We start from the raw sequence: 13,058 nt of genomic DNA on the forward strand, positions 1-13,058 counted from the left end.
GACTGGGCAGATGCATCCATGGGCTGTTTGCTTTTCCTGTATCAGTAGGTGACCAGGAACATTGCTGATTCTGGCACCTCCCCCTGCAGACTGTGTGGAAAGGCATGCAGGCTTCCCTCCCTCCAGAATGGATGGAGAGCTAGGGTATTAAAAGCTACCCTCCCCCTGACAAGTCCCCGGAGACATGACAGTTTGTGAATCCTTCCAGAAGCCCAGGCTTTACATACTGGAGCTCATTTCTAAGGGGTCTGGACTCCTATAGGAGGGAAAATATTATAGCATCCCAGGCAATGAGAGCAAGAAGGGACTCAGAGGGGGCAGCTAGATGGCGCAGTGGTTAAGCACCGGCCCTGGATTCAGGAGTACCTGAGTTCAAATCCGGCCTCAGACACTTGACACTTACTAGCTGTGTGACCGTGGGCAAGTCACTTTACCCCCTTTGCCTGCAAAAAAAAAAAATTATAAAAAAAAAAAAAAGAAGGGACTCAGAGGCCAGCTAGGAGAAACTCCTCTTTCTACAAAAGAGGAAACTGAGGCTCAGGAAGGTGGATACCTTGCCCAACATTGCACTAAATACAGAAAAATAATTTGACCCTAGGACTCATGACTCCAAGTCCAATCCTCCCTTTGCAATATTACTAGAGCCTGCCAAGAAAGACTCCCATCTCCAACTTGGTGAGCAGCAAGACAATTTCATAGTCTCTGCATGACGTTAATAGAGACATCTCAATCTGGGGTAAGATCCCCAAGGAGAGAGCAGGGCACCAAGATAAGGACATGCTTACATGGTGCTGAACAGATGCTAACAGCTAGAAAATTCTGTCAAATATGGAGATATTATGCCTATGTGACATTTTGTCTTACTGATACGTTACCCAGTCTCGGCTCTGCTCTGCCTCAGGGAGCCTAGTGCATCTGGGATCCTGGAATTACATGATCTTAGATGGATTTTCTTTTTCAGTTTTCAAAGCACCTCCATATCCATGATCATATTTGATTCAATGTGTTGTTGTTCACTTGTACCTGACTCTTCGTGACCCCATCTGGCTTTTCTTGGAAGAGATATTGGAGTGGTTTGCCATTTTCTTCTCCAGCTCATTTGAGAGATGAGGAAACTGGGGCAAACAGGGTGAAGTGACTTGCCCAGGGTCACACAGCTAGGAAGAGTATGAGTCCAGATTTGATTTCAGGTCTTCCTGGCCCCGATTCAATGTTACTCTCCTACATAAGTAACTTCAGTGGTTCCCCATTGCCTCAAAGATAAAATGCAAACTCTTTAGCTTAGCATTTCAATTCTTTCACAAATTACTTCCTGCCAACCAATCTAGGTCTATTTCACATAACACCCTTTCATGTTATCATCATGCCCATTTTATAGAGAAGGAAACTGAAGCTCAGAGAAATCATGTCTCTTGCCCACGGTCACACAGCTAATAAGCAGCAGTGGTGGGATTCAAACCTAGGTCTCAAGCACCTGGTCAGCGCTGTTTCTATGATTCTATGCTGTTCCTCCAGCCAACATCTGGACTATGTCCAGAAAAGTCATGATTAAACTTTGGTCGCCCCCAAACCCCAGAATAATGATCTCTGCCTTGTGGCAGGAAGTTCAGGCTGGGGGCTGTCCTTGTTGGACTTTGCTAAGAAAAAAAAAAGACTTGCCCAGGGAGTGGAGGATTCCATTCTAGCCCCCCGAATGTGTCTTGGTCAATCTCTGTTTCAGTCGGCTTCCTATAAAGTAGCTGAATGTTATTTACCTGCCTTGAAGCAATGTGAGGGAGGATTAATTAATTAATGTTTGTAAAGTGCTTCAGAGACCAAAAAGCTTCGTGTAAATGCCAGGCGGCTAATGAATCTGGAGCCTCATGTTCTGCAGCTCCAGGATAAGGGCTCTGTTTGCCGGTGGATAAAAACAGCTTCTCAGTCGCGAAAATTAAAATTGCACATTTTTAAAAATTGCATTTTGACATGGAAGATTAACTGCACTCTCTGGGCCCCAGTGCCACCTGCTATCACTGGATTCTGAGGGTTGGGAGGGGATGAGCATCCCAGGACTGAAGGGCAAGGGAAGTGTATGAGGGTGGGGGAGAGGAGGGACAACAACAGGGCAGGGGAGGCTTCCTGCAAAACAGAAGACTTGAATCAACCCAGTGACTGGGATAAAGACCTTGAACTGGCAGAGTTTCAGATTCAGAATTGCTTGTGTTTAAAATAGAGAAAAGGAAGGTGAGTCCCCCAAACAGGGCCCTTTCAGAAATGTCTGGAGCAAATCCCAGCTCTGTTGTGAGAACCCGACCTTTTATTTTGTCTTTGGCCTCCCCGACGAAAGAACAGATGCTTTTGTAACTAAAAATAATGGATGAAAGCTCAGCTCCCCAAGCCTAGGTCAGGAGGAGTTATTGGCAAATACTCCTGAGCAAAGCATTCTCTGTGTCCTCATCAGCTCCCGGAACACAGAGGACCCAGCACTCAGCATTTACTGGGCCAATGTGGTCGTCATTCACTTTGGACCAAAACTCCTTGAACAGGGTAGCACATAGATTCTTTTCAAACACTTTTAGCTTCCAGGAGTTGGCTAAATAACAGAATCCCAGGGGATTCTAGGTTGTGCAGTGGATAAAGCACTGGCCTTGGATTCAGGAGGACCTGAGTTCAAATCCAGCCTCAGACACTTGACACTTAGTAGCTGTGTGACCCTGAGCAAGTCACTTAACCCTCATTGCCCCACGTATGCATAAATAAGCAAACAAATAATCACAATTTTCCTCTTTCTCCCCGCTTATATTCTTCTTCTTGCTTCTCTTTTTCTTCCTTGTTCTCTTCCTTCTCTTCCTGTGCTTTCTCCTCTTCCCCCTTCACTTTTCTCTTCCTCTTCCTTTCTCTCATTTCCTCTCTCTCCATTCTTCTCTTCTTCCTCCTCTGCATCCTCCTTTTCCCACCTCCTTTTTTTTTCTTCTTCCTCTTTTCCTTTTTTTGTCATTGCCCTCACCTTCATCCTTGTCTTTCTCATCTTTTTCTCTTTCTCCATTTCCGTGAGTTCCTCCTACTAATTTTCCTCCATATTTTCCTCTTCTTCCTTTCCTTCTTCCTCCTTCTTTTCTTTCTCCTCATCCTTTTCCTCTTTCCTTTTCTTCCTCTCCTCCTATTTTCTTCTTTTTCTTTCTCCTGATTTTCAATTCTTCCTCCTTTTCCTTATTTTCTTTCCCCCTCTTCTTCCTCCTCCCCTCTCTCACTTCTCCTCCCTTTCAATTTATCCCCCTTCTATCTTTTCTCTTTTTCTCAATTTTCTCCTCTTCCTTAACTTATTAAAAGGGAAGAAATACTTTTAGCTGGCAGGGCTTCATCTAGAAGCTTACCTATCTGCACCGTCAATTCTGCAGCCCTGAACAATGACTTCATCTGTAGTCTGGCTTTTCACTGGAAAAGCAAAAACCTGATAAGAGAATCTAACTTCCCTCCAAGCATGTCGGGTGAGGGGGGAATCAAACCTTAAACGAAACAAACCAGAACCAAGGTGTCCAGCCCCCTAACTAAGGTTCCATTTAGAGAAAGAATGAATAGCCTGGAAGGAGCCCCCTGATAACTGTGGCTACAGTCCAAGCAATCCTCCGCTTTGCGGGGGGGGCTCAGAATAATTTCCTCACCCAGGGTTTCGGAGTGCCTCCACTAACCTGGGTGAACGGAACAGGACGTGATTCTTAGCTCACGAAACCACAAATTGTTTGCACCGAAAGTACACTAACCAGAAATACCCGGGCAGGTTCCAGCAGCTGTATTGCCTATGCGGGTCTATAGAGAACTCCATTCCCTGGGCTCTTCTGCTCCCCTGCTGCCAAAACAATTTTATTTTGAGTCTATCGGACTACAGAAACGGCCTACAAATGTGATGATGCACGCGAGGCCACGTGATCCCCCCGGAGAAGGGCAGTCTACTCAGAAATCTTTGGCTTCCATCAGGAAAGCTTACCAGCCGGTGTTGAATTCCACGTGAGCATCAAAGAAACCCACGATGGGAGAGGTTGCTGCTTTCCAGCCCTGGATCCGAGCTCGGATGAGCCCTTCCCTCTTGGTGTTGCGGACTATTTTCACCAGCCCTGGATATCTCTTATTTACATATTGGTCCAGATTAAATTTCAGCTCCACTGGAAGAAAAGAAAAAGAATAGATCCACAGGGCTCAAGCTAGAGGAAGTGGGAGGTAGCAAATCCCTTCTGATCGCTAGTAGCAAAGGAAGAATGAGGCGATGAAATCCAAGCTGATGCAGTATCATTTAACACGAGATGAAACGCTATAACACTTGCTTTTCATTTAATGCAATACAACATTACAAGCATTGTTTAAGTCCTTGCTGTGTTCACAGCAAAGGATCTGGTAGAGACTGACTGACTTGTCACTTTCTCCTAGAAGCCTTCCTGGATTAACCTTGCCTCCAATATTATTGAGGGAAATAGCATTGCCTAGCAGATCCAGTTCTGAGCTGAAAATCAGTAAGACCTGGGTTCAAGCCCTATTTCTGATACAGGTTGTCTGTGTGACCCTTAGTCCCTCTCTAGGCAATTCTCTAATACTTCAAATTGTGGAGAAAGTGCCAATCTGCATGGGCAAAATGAATTTTCCTCACCTGGGAATTCCTTATGACAATGAAATCCCAAATCAGGTCCTTAATGCCTACTCCCTTATTCTGTATCCCTTCAACACTCTTCTTCAGTTTGTAGAATGATAACATCTAGAAGTCATAGTGAATAGAGCCTTCTGGGCTTGTCAGAAAGCCTTGGGTTCAAATCCAGCTTCTGACAGCTACCATATGACATGCTTCATCAGGCTTATCAAGCAATGGCCAGCTAATAACAAATACACCTGAAGGAGACCTCTGAGGTGTGGGAGATCAGGAATGATTTATGGAAACATACATAGAGTGTAGTGGGAGTCTGCCACGAAGAATTCCCATATCTTTTGTGTGCACAGGTCATAATAACACCTGCCAAATGGCCTGCCTGAGGCCACACAGCCTTAAAATAAAGGGCATGTGTGACTTGTACTCACTTTAGCATCATTTAATGCCTGCCTAATCTATCTTTCCAAATGGAATGAAATTCCCAAAAGCAGGAGTCATGTTTTCCGAGCCTTCTATCTCCTCCCCAGCACAGGGGAGAAAGGACTCCGTACTGTCTGGGGTCCTTAATAAAGGCTTGTTAATTTGGAGGATCATGGTCCATAGTTAGAGCTTGGATGGGAAACTAGTGCTACTCATTGGAGATTGGCTCAGAGAGTCATTTTTAAAGCTGGAAGGATTGTAGTACTTAGAGCAAGAAGTCACCTTCTAGGTAGGTCATTAGACCATCTCTTTTATAAATGAGGAAATTAAGGCTCATAAAGGTGTAGTGACTTGCCCAAGGTCAAACAGCTAGCAAGTATCAGAGCTGAAATTTGAACTTAATTCAGTTAAACAAACCTCTCCACCCGATCCTGATCTCGTCTTTCCAAATCCAATGCCTTTTAGAAACCATCTTGTCCAAGCTTTTTTTTTTTTTTTAGTGAGGTAATTGGGGTTAAGTGACTTGCCCAGGCTCACACAGCTAGTAAGTGTTAAGTGTCTGAGGTCAGATTTGAACTCAGGTACTCCTGACTCCAGGGCCAGTGCTCTATCCACTTCGCCACCTAGCTGCCCCTTGTCCAAGCTTTTTCACTTGATAGATAAGGAAACTGAGGCCTAGAGAAAGTCCCACAGTCACATAGCTGTTCAATGGCAAGGCTGACACAAGAACCCAAGTCTCCCCATTCCTAGCCCAGGGCTCTTTTCCACATTTGGAAGACAGTTCATGCCTTTATCTAACATCAGGGAATGCTCTGTTTAGCTTCCTCTTTCCTGAGAAGCACAGTGAACAGGAGCTCAGCTGAGCATGCAGAGAGCCATGGTGCAGAGTCGGGAGGTAGCTACCCATTCCTGAGACTTAACTCTTGGCCTGAACCCAGTGGCATCTGAGTGGGAAAGGTCTGAGGGATTTATAATGCGACCTTCACACCCTAGGATTAAAAACCTATGCTAAGAAAACAAACCCCGCCGAACCCCCACCGTTTGTTGTCCCCAAGCTCACCATTATCACTGTTGTCATCCACTAGGATGATCTCTTTGAGCAGGTGAGATGGGGTGTGGTTGACAACACTGTGCACTGAGCGGAGGATCACGGAGAGAGCTTCATTGACAAAAATGAAGACCACAGAGATCTGGGGCAGGTCCTCAGAATACATCATGTGTTTGCACCTGAAGGAGACAAGGTGGGGAGGGGAGGAGATCAGGAGAAAGGAAGAGGAGATAAAAGGGTGATAGATTTAGAGTTGGAAGGCACCATAGAGGGCACCTAGTGCAACCCTATCATTTTACGGAGGAGGCGACCGAGGCTCTGAAAGGTTAAGTGATTGGTCCAAAGTCACATAGCCTGCAAGCCCGGGGAATCATAGGCATAGAGCTGGAAAGGACCTTAGATGAAATCTAGTAGAGCTCCATTTTACAAAGAGTGAAACTGAAGCTCGGGAAAGATTTGTGACTTGCCCAAAGTCAAAAAGGTAGCAAGTAGCAGAGCCAGGATTTGAACCCATGTCCTGAAGCTCCAAATTCAGTTCTCTTTCTATTGCAGCAGTGGGAGTAGCTGATGCTCCCAGAGTGTGTATGCTTCATACCCCTTCCAATTAGTCTAATTGGCATCCACAATGACTCTAGGCTCCCTGAGGCAGCTAGATGGTGCCATAGTGCATGGAGCACCAACCTTGGAGTCAGAAAGACTATGATCTTCCCGAGTTCAAATGTGGCCTGGCTGGGTGACCCTGGACAAGTCACTTAGCCCTTTGCCTCAGTTTCTTCATCTGTAAAAATGAGCTGGAGAAGGAAATGGCAAACCACTGAAGTATCTTTGCCAAGACAATTTCAAATGGGGTTGTGGAGAGTCAGACACAACTGAAATAACTGAACAACAACTTGATTCTGTACTGAGTACTGGGGAGATAGGGGAAGGAGGAAGGAAGAATTGTTATAGTGCTCAATCCCTGCCTCCAGGAAACTTGTAGTCTAGTAGGAGACACTTGTTGCTACTTCAACAAGCTGTTATTTTGTCATTTTGGATACCCCCTTTCCCCTGACACAGATGGCAACTCCTCTGTAATTGAGGAGACAGTCTTGGAAAGTTGCTTGGGACTAGAAAATTAGTCTTTCTGAGGCCAACTAGCTAACAAGTATATACATACTTGGCCAGGCTGGTCCTTTTATGACAGACATCCAGTTCTGGAAGTCATTCTAACTTGGCAGAACCTCCTAGAATGTTTCTTCTACTTGCATAGCCTTCAAGGACTCAGGGACACTCTACATGTCACAATATGTATCAATATTTATTAAGTGCCTACTATGTGCCAGGCACTGGACTTATGGGACCCTGGGCAAGTTACTTGACTTCTTAGTGTCCCAAGCAATAAAATGCAGAGCAGTTGTTACAGTTAAACCTTATGCCAATGAAATTCTGCATCGAGGCTATCCCTTTCCCCTTGTCCCCAAGGTACCAGGTACTGTTCTGTGTGCTGAGGATACAAACCTTGGAGACCATCTAGTTGAACCTCCACATTTTAAAGATGAGGAAACTGAGACCCAGAGAACTTCAGTGACTTACTTAGGGTCACAATGGGTTCCCACATCACTTTCTTTTTTTATTAAAATATTCTATTATTAAAATTTTCTATTAAATTTATTAAATCTTTCTATTAACTTTCTATTTTTAAGTCATAAAAATGTTTGACTGTTTTCCAGTTACATGTAAATATAGTTTTCAACATTTGTTTTCATAGGATTTTTAGTTCCAAATTTTTCTCCCTCCTTTCCTTCCCTCCCCAAGACAGCAAGCAATCACATTAAACATATTTCTGCATTAGTCACATTGTGAAAGAAGAATCAGAATAAAAGGAGAGAAACTAAAAAAAAAAAAAAACAACAACAAAAAACCAAAAGTAGAAACAGTATGATTCAATCTGCTTTCAGGATCCATATTTCTTTTTTTTCTGGATGTGGAGAGCATTTTCCATCATGAGTTCTTTGTTTTTTTTGTGGGCTTTTTTGGTGAGGCAATTGGGGTTAAGTGACTTGCCCAGGGTCACACAGCTAGTAAGTGTGTTAAGTGTCTGAGGCCGGATTTGAACTCAGGTCCTCCTGAATACAGGGCTGGTGCTTTATCCACTGTGCCACCTAGCTGTCCCTTATCATGAGTTCTTTGGAACTGTCTTGGACCCAGATCACTTTCATTTACAATGATAAAACTTAGGGTCACTTCTGGTTATGATCACTTCCTACTTCCTGAAATATCTTTGTATTTACTTTAGTAAATATTTAATAATTATTTATCTGTGGACATTTTGTACTCACTAGTAGAAAGTAAGATCCTAGAGGGCTGGGATGGTTTCATTTCTATTTTTACTTTCCCAGTGTCTTATACATAGTAGGTACTTCACTGAATGAAAAAAGGCCCTGCCCTCAGGGAGCTTATATTTTCCTATAATTTTACTTATGTACTCAGATAACATGAGATGTTACAAGGTAGGTCAAAATCAGTGAGAGCCAGTGTGATATAGTAGATAGAGAGATGGCCTTTGAGGTAGCAAGACCTGGGTTCAAGTGTATTTGACACATCTGGTCTAGGCAACTTGGTAGAGTGTTTTCTCATCTGGAAATTCCTCATACTGATGAAAACTCAGGTCCAGACAAGTCCCTATCCTTATGAATAGATCAGATAGTTAATACTATGAGGGCTGAGGAGCGAGAATATATAGGATCACATACCTAGAGCTATTGGACCTTGGAAGTCCTCTAGTCTTACCCCTTCATTTTTCATCAGTGTAGACTAAAGTGATCTGGGAAACTCAAGGAAGAGCCAAAGTTTTAGCTGAACTTGGAAGGACTGAGGGGAAAGGGAGAGTTGGAGAGAAGGGAGGGTGTTGCAGGTACAATGAAGAGAAGCATGGGGTCAGGACAACCTAAGGGGGACTGAGGACTGAGTTGGGCAGAGTGGTGGGAGTCTAGGGCACCTGGATAATGACCATACATAGAGAAGTCCTGGGGATGTGGTAGAGAGAGGGCCAACCTGGGCATTAAGGACAGCTTGTAGGTTAAAATTCTGCCCCTGAAACCTTCTTGCTGTTTAGCCACAGTAGTAATAGTAACAGAATGGAAGCTCCTTGTGGGCAGAGGCTATCTCATTTCTGCATTTTCAATGCCAGTGCCTGTGTGCATATGCTTATTGATTGAATAGTTGATTGACCATTAGCAAATCCCTTAACCTCAGTGCCTTCGCTATTTAGAAGCTCATCAGAATACAGACAGGCCTCCCTGTTGTTGAAGAGGAGACCCCTGAGCATCCTGCCTCTGACTATGCTGGCTGTGTGACCCTGGGAGAGTCCCTTGACCTCTCAGTGCTCATAAATTTCAGAGAAGGCACTGATGTGAATTGGTAGGAAGATTTTCCTTACTGAGAGTTCTCTTAAAGCTTAACTCAGGGGTAGCTTCTTCCACCAAGCCTCCCCAATACCCCCAGTTATCAGTGGTCTTTCCTTATGGTGCAAGTCCTTATCAGTGTGCATGTTGCAGCTCCTTAAGTAGACTATAAGCTCCCTGAGGGCAGGGATTGTTTCTTTCTTTTTTTATTCACAGCAGAAGGGATGGGGCATTGTAGATGATTAAAAAATGCTTATTTGATTGCCCTGAAATTAAAAAAAAAACATGCCATAAAAAACCAACAGGGTTAGGAAGGAAACATTTTAAATATCAGCCCTCATCAGGGCCTCCATGGGAAAGCAGTAGGGATTTCTCAGTGCTCACTTGCTGGCATTAAAATTAACTCAAACCTGTTTAATTAGAAGTGTGCCCTCATTCCCTTAGTACACACCCCAGGTTTCCATGGCAACCATGGAGCTGCCCAGCCGACCCCAGCCCGTGCCAGCCTCTGTCTCCCTTGCCCTCTCTCATTAGAGCTGATGACCCGGTTACCCAGCACTTCTGCATAATGGTTTCCCTCCCATCTCCCCTGAGCAGCGATGCTCAGGGGTCTCCTCTTCAACAACAGGGAGGCCTGTCTGTATTCTGATGAGCTTCTAAATAGCGAAGAGAAGGGGAATTTCTGCTCTGGCCAAAGTTGCTGGAGGAGGAGGAGGAGGAGGAGGAGGGGGAGGAGGTGGAGGAGGGGAGGAAAGAGGGAAAGAGGGGAAGGGGAAGGAGGAGGAGGGGAGGATGGGGAGAGGAGAGGGAGGAGGAGGGAGGGGGAGGAGGGAGAGGAGGGAAGGGGGAGGAGGAGAAGTCTGAAAAGTCTGAGCCCAGTCACCGATGTCCTCTGCTCACCTTCCCAGCAGGACACACACAGGTGTCCCCTAAAAATAGCCCGGCACCTGCAGAATCAGAGCGCCCCATCAGCTGGGTCCTACCTCCGCTATTTGGAAGCTTTTCCATGCTTTTAATTCACTCGCATTTCTCTTTTTACCACAAAGTACTCATTCCGCCTGCCTTTCTAGCGGTTGAGCACCTGTCTTCTCTTCCTCACCTGACTGCCCACACCCAGGCAGGCTCTGAGCACCCTTGCAGCTTAAAGCGGACGGCTCAGGTCAGGGCTCGTGGTAGTTGGCTTAAAGCTCAGGCTGCCCTTGGGCTGAGGCGGTTTTGTGGGAGTGACGGGTGTGGGGTCAGAAGACCTGGGTCTGAATCCCTCGCCTTTGACATATTCGGTTCCCTTCAAGGCAGCAACTGTGTGTCAGGTACTGTGCTTGGATCTGGGAGTACAGAGAGAAAAATCGAATGTTCCTTGACGTCGAGGACCTTACATTCTCCTGGGGGTATGTGTAGGAGAGAATCCAGTGTATGTGGTGCAGGGGAAAGAACACTGCCTATGAAGTCAGGACACCTGGGTTCAAAGTCTGCTTCTGATACTTATTCCTGGTGTGATCATGGTCACACTTCACGTAACCCCCTGCGTCTCAGTTTCCTTATTTGTAAAATAAGGGGGTTGGACTGCATGGACTTCAAGGTTTCTTCCAGCTTTGGCGCTATTAATTTCTGTATTGAAAACATACATACACACATAAACACATACATATATACACAGTATATAAATGTGTATATACATACATACACGTATGTAATCTCAAGAGGGAAAGAGTGCTGACAATCAGGGGGTTCAGGAAAGCACCCCATGGGAACAGTTTCTTCATCTTTAAAATGAGGAGATTAGAATTCATGATCCTTTTCAAATTCCTTCCAGCCTGAAATCTATGATCCTAGATTAGTTTTTCTTTTTATGACATCTATTTTTTGGTACAGCAGATCAAGGACTACTCATTCTCTGTTTGTTGTCAAATTTCAGTAATACTCTTTTCAATCAGCAGCTGCAGCATCTATTTCTCCCCTTCCCCCTCCCCCTCCTCCAACTCCTCCTCCTCCTCTTCTCCTTCTCCCCCATCCTCCTCCCCCTTCTCCTCCCCCTTCTCCTCCCCCTCCTACTCCACTTCCTCCTCCCCCTCCCCCTCCAACTCTTCCTCCTTCATTTCCTCTTCCTCCTCCCCTCCTCTTCTTCTTCCTCTTCCTCCTCCTTCTTCCCCTCACACCCACACCCTATCAGTTTAGTTCACTTTTAATTCAATTAAACAATGATTATATGCTTATTATGTGTTCGATGCTTGGGAGAGACAAAGAAAAAAAAAAGAACCTGAATAGTTTTTGCCCTAAAGGAGTTTATATTCTACTGGACATGGGTAAATAAATATATGATTATTTGGGACACATGAGCTGGCCCTATGAAGAAAGTCAGTGGGATAAGGGCTCCTCTGCCCCTTCTGAAGCCAATAATTTCGATAAATTGTAAAATTCTCCAAGCCAGTGGCCACCCCTAATATACCTTTCCAGTCCCCTCCCCCCACATAATCTTTGATCTTGTGACATGGACTTCTTGCTGTTCCTCCAAACAAGACGGTCCATCTGCTGACTGGGCAATGGCTTGTTGCCATTCCCTCATGCCTGGAATGCTCTCCTGCTTCATCACTGCCTCCTGACTTCCTTGGCTTCCTTCAAGCCTCAGCTAAACTCCTAGCTTCTGCAAGAAGCCTTTCCCAGTCCTCCTTAATCTTAGTGCCTTCCTTTGGAGACTGGTTTTTTTTGTTTGTTTGTTTGTTTTTTGGTCTACATCTTGTTCTCACATAGTTGTTTGCATGTTGCCTTTCCCATTAGACCGTGAGCTCCTTGCGGGCAGGGGTTTTCTTTTGCCTTTTTATCTTCAGCATTTAACACAGTACTTGACATATGGTAGGCACTAAAAAATGCTTGTTAACCAACTGATTGACTTCATAGGCTCAGTGGACCAGCGCGGGGTCCTGTGCACCAAGCATTCTCAGTAAATATTTATTGATGATAAAGGAGGACGGATTTGAGTGACCCTGTTTTAGGCTATTGTAAATAGGCTGAAGGAAATGTCAGTGTGTTTCTTTTCCTCAGCCTTCCTGGTTAACTTGTCTCCTCTCCTCTGGCCCTGTCTTATCTCTGGGAGCTCGCCCAGGGCAAGTACTCAGCCTGAGCTCCCTTAGTATCAGTTCATAGAAGAGTTCACAAGCCTGAATTTTCTGGTCTTATCCCACTGGAAAAGGAGTCCTGTAAAACGGGCCTAAGGCATGGGTTATATCTTCGCCCTTCTAGGATTCTATTTACTTATGGGAGAGAGCTATTACAGGATAATTGATCGAGTGCGAGTCATTCCTTATCAGGGATTTGATAACTGTGTCTCAACACCAGCATCCCCATAAGTTGGCAGTGAGTTCCTTCCTCTGATGCCTTCTTTCTGATGCTCATAGCTAGAATGGCAGTTAGTCAATAAGGTAAGTTTTGATTAATCACCTACTATATGCCAGGCACTATGATGTGTTGGTGACACAAAAAAACAACAGCCCCGTAGTCCCTACTTTCAAGAGGCTCACTGTCTAATGGAAAACATAACATGTAAATGCCTATAGTTCAAGATATAGTCAGGATGAAGGAAGCCATTGGTAAGAAGATA

At 44.9% G+C, this 13,058-nt stretch overlaps 1 protein-coding gene across 3 annotated transcripts in view; it reads right to left on the reverse strand.

Annotated features, from left to right (window-relative positions):
• The window catches only part of GALNT9 (polypeptide N-acetylgalactosaminyltransferase 9), a 307,798-nt gene that overhangs the window by 158,034 nt on the left and 136,706 nt on the right, over window positions 1–13,058 (reverse strand). For all 3 annotated transcript variants that reach the window (XM_043977028.1, XM_043977029.1, XM_043977030.1), the window contains 2 exons: window positions 6,093–6,259; window positions 3,965–4,139 (listed from right to left, as the gene is read on the reverse strand). In XM_043977028.1, coding sequence (XP_043832963.1) covers window positions 3,965–4,139; window positions 6,093–6,259 — 342 coding nt within the window. The remainder of the gene's footprint in view (window positions 1–3,964; window positions 4,140–6,092; window positions 6,260–13,058) is intronic.

Source organism: Dromiciops gliroides, chromosome 1, assembly GCF_019393635.1.
Source record: "Dromiciops gliroides isolate mDroGli1 chromosome 1, mDroGli1.pri, whole genome shotgun sequence".
Lineage (NCBI taxonomy): Eukaryota > Metazoa > Chordata > Mammalia > Microbiotheria > Microbiotheriidae > Dromiciops > Dromiciops gliroides.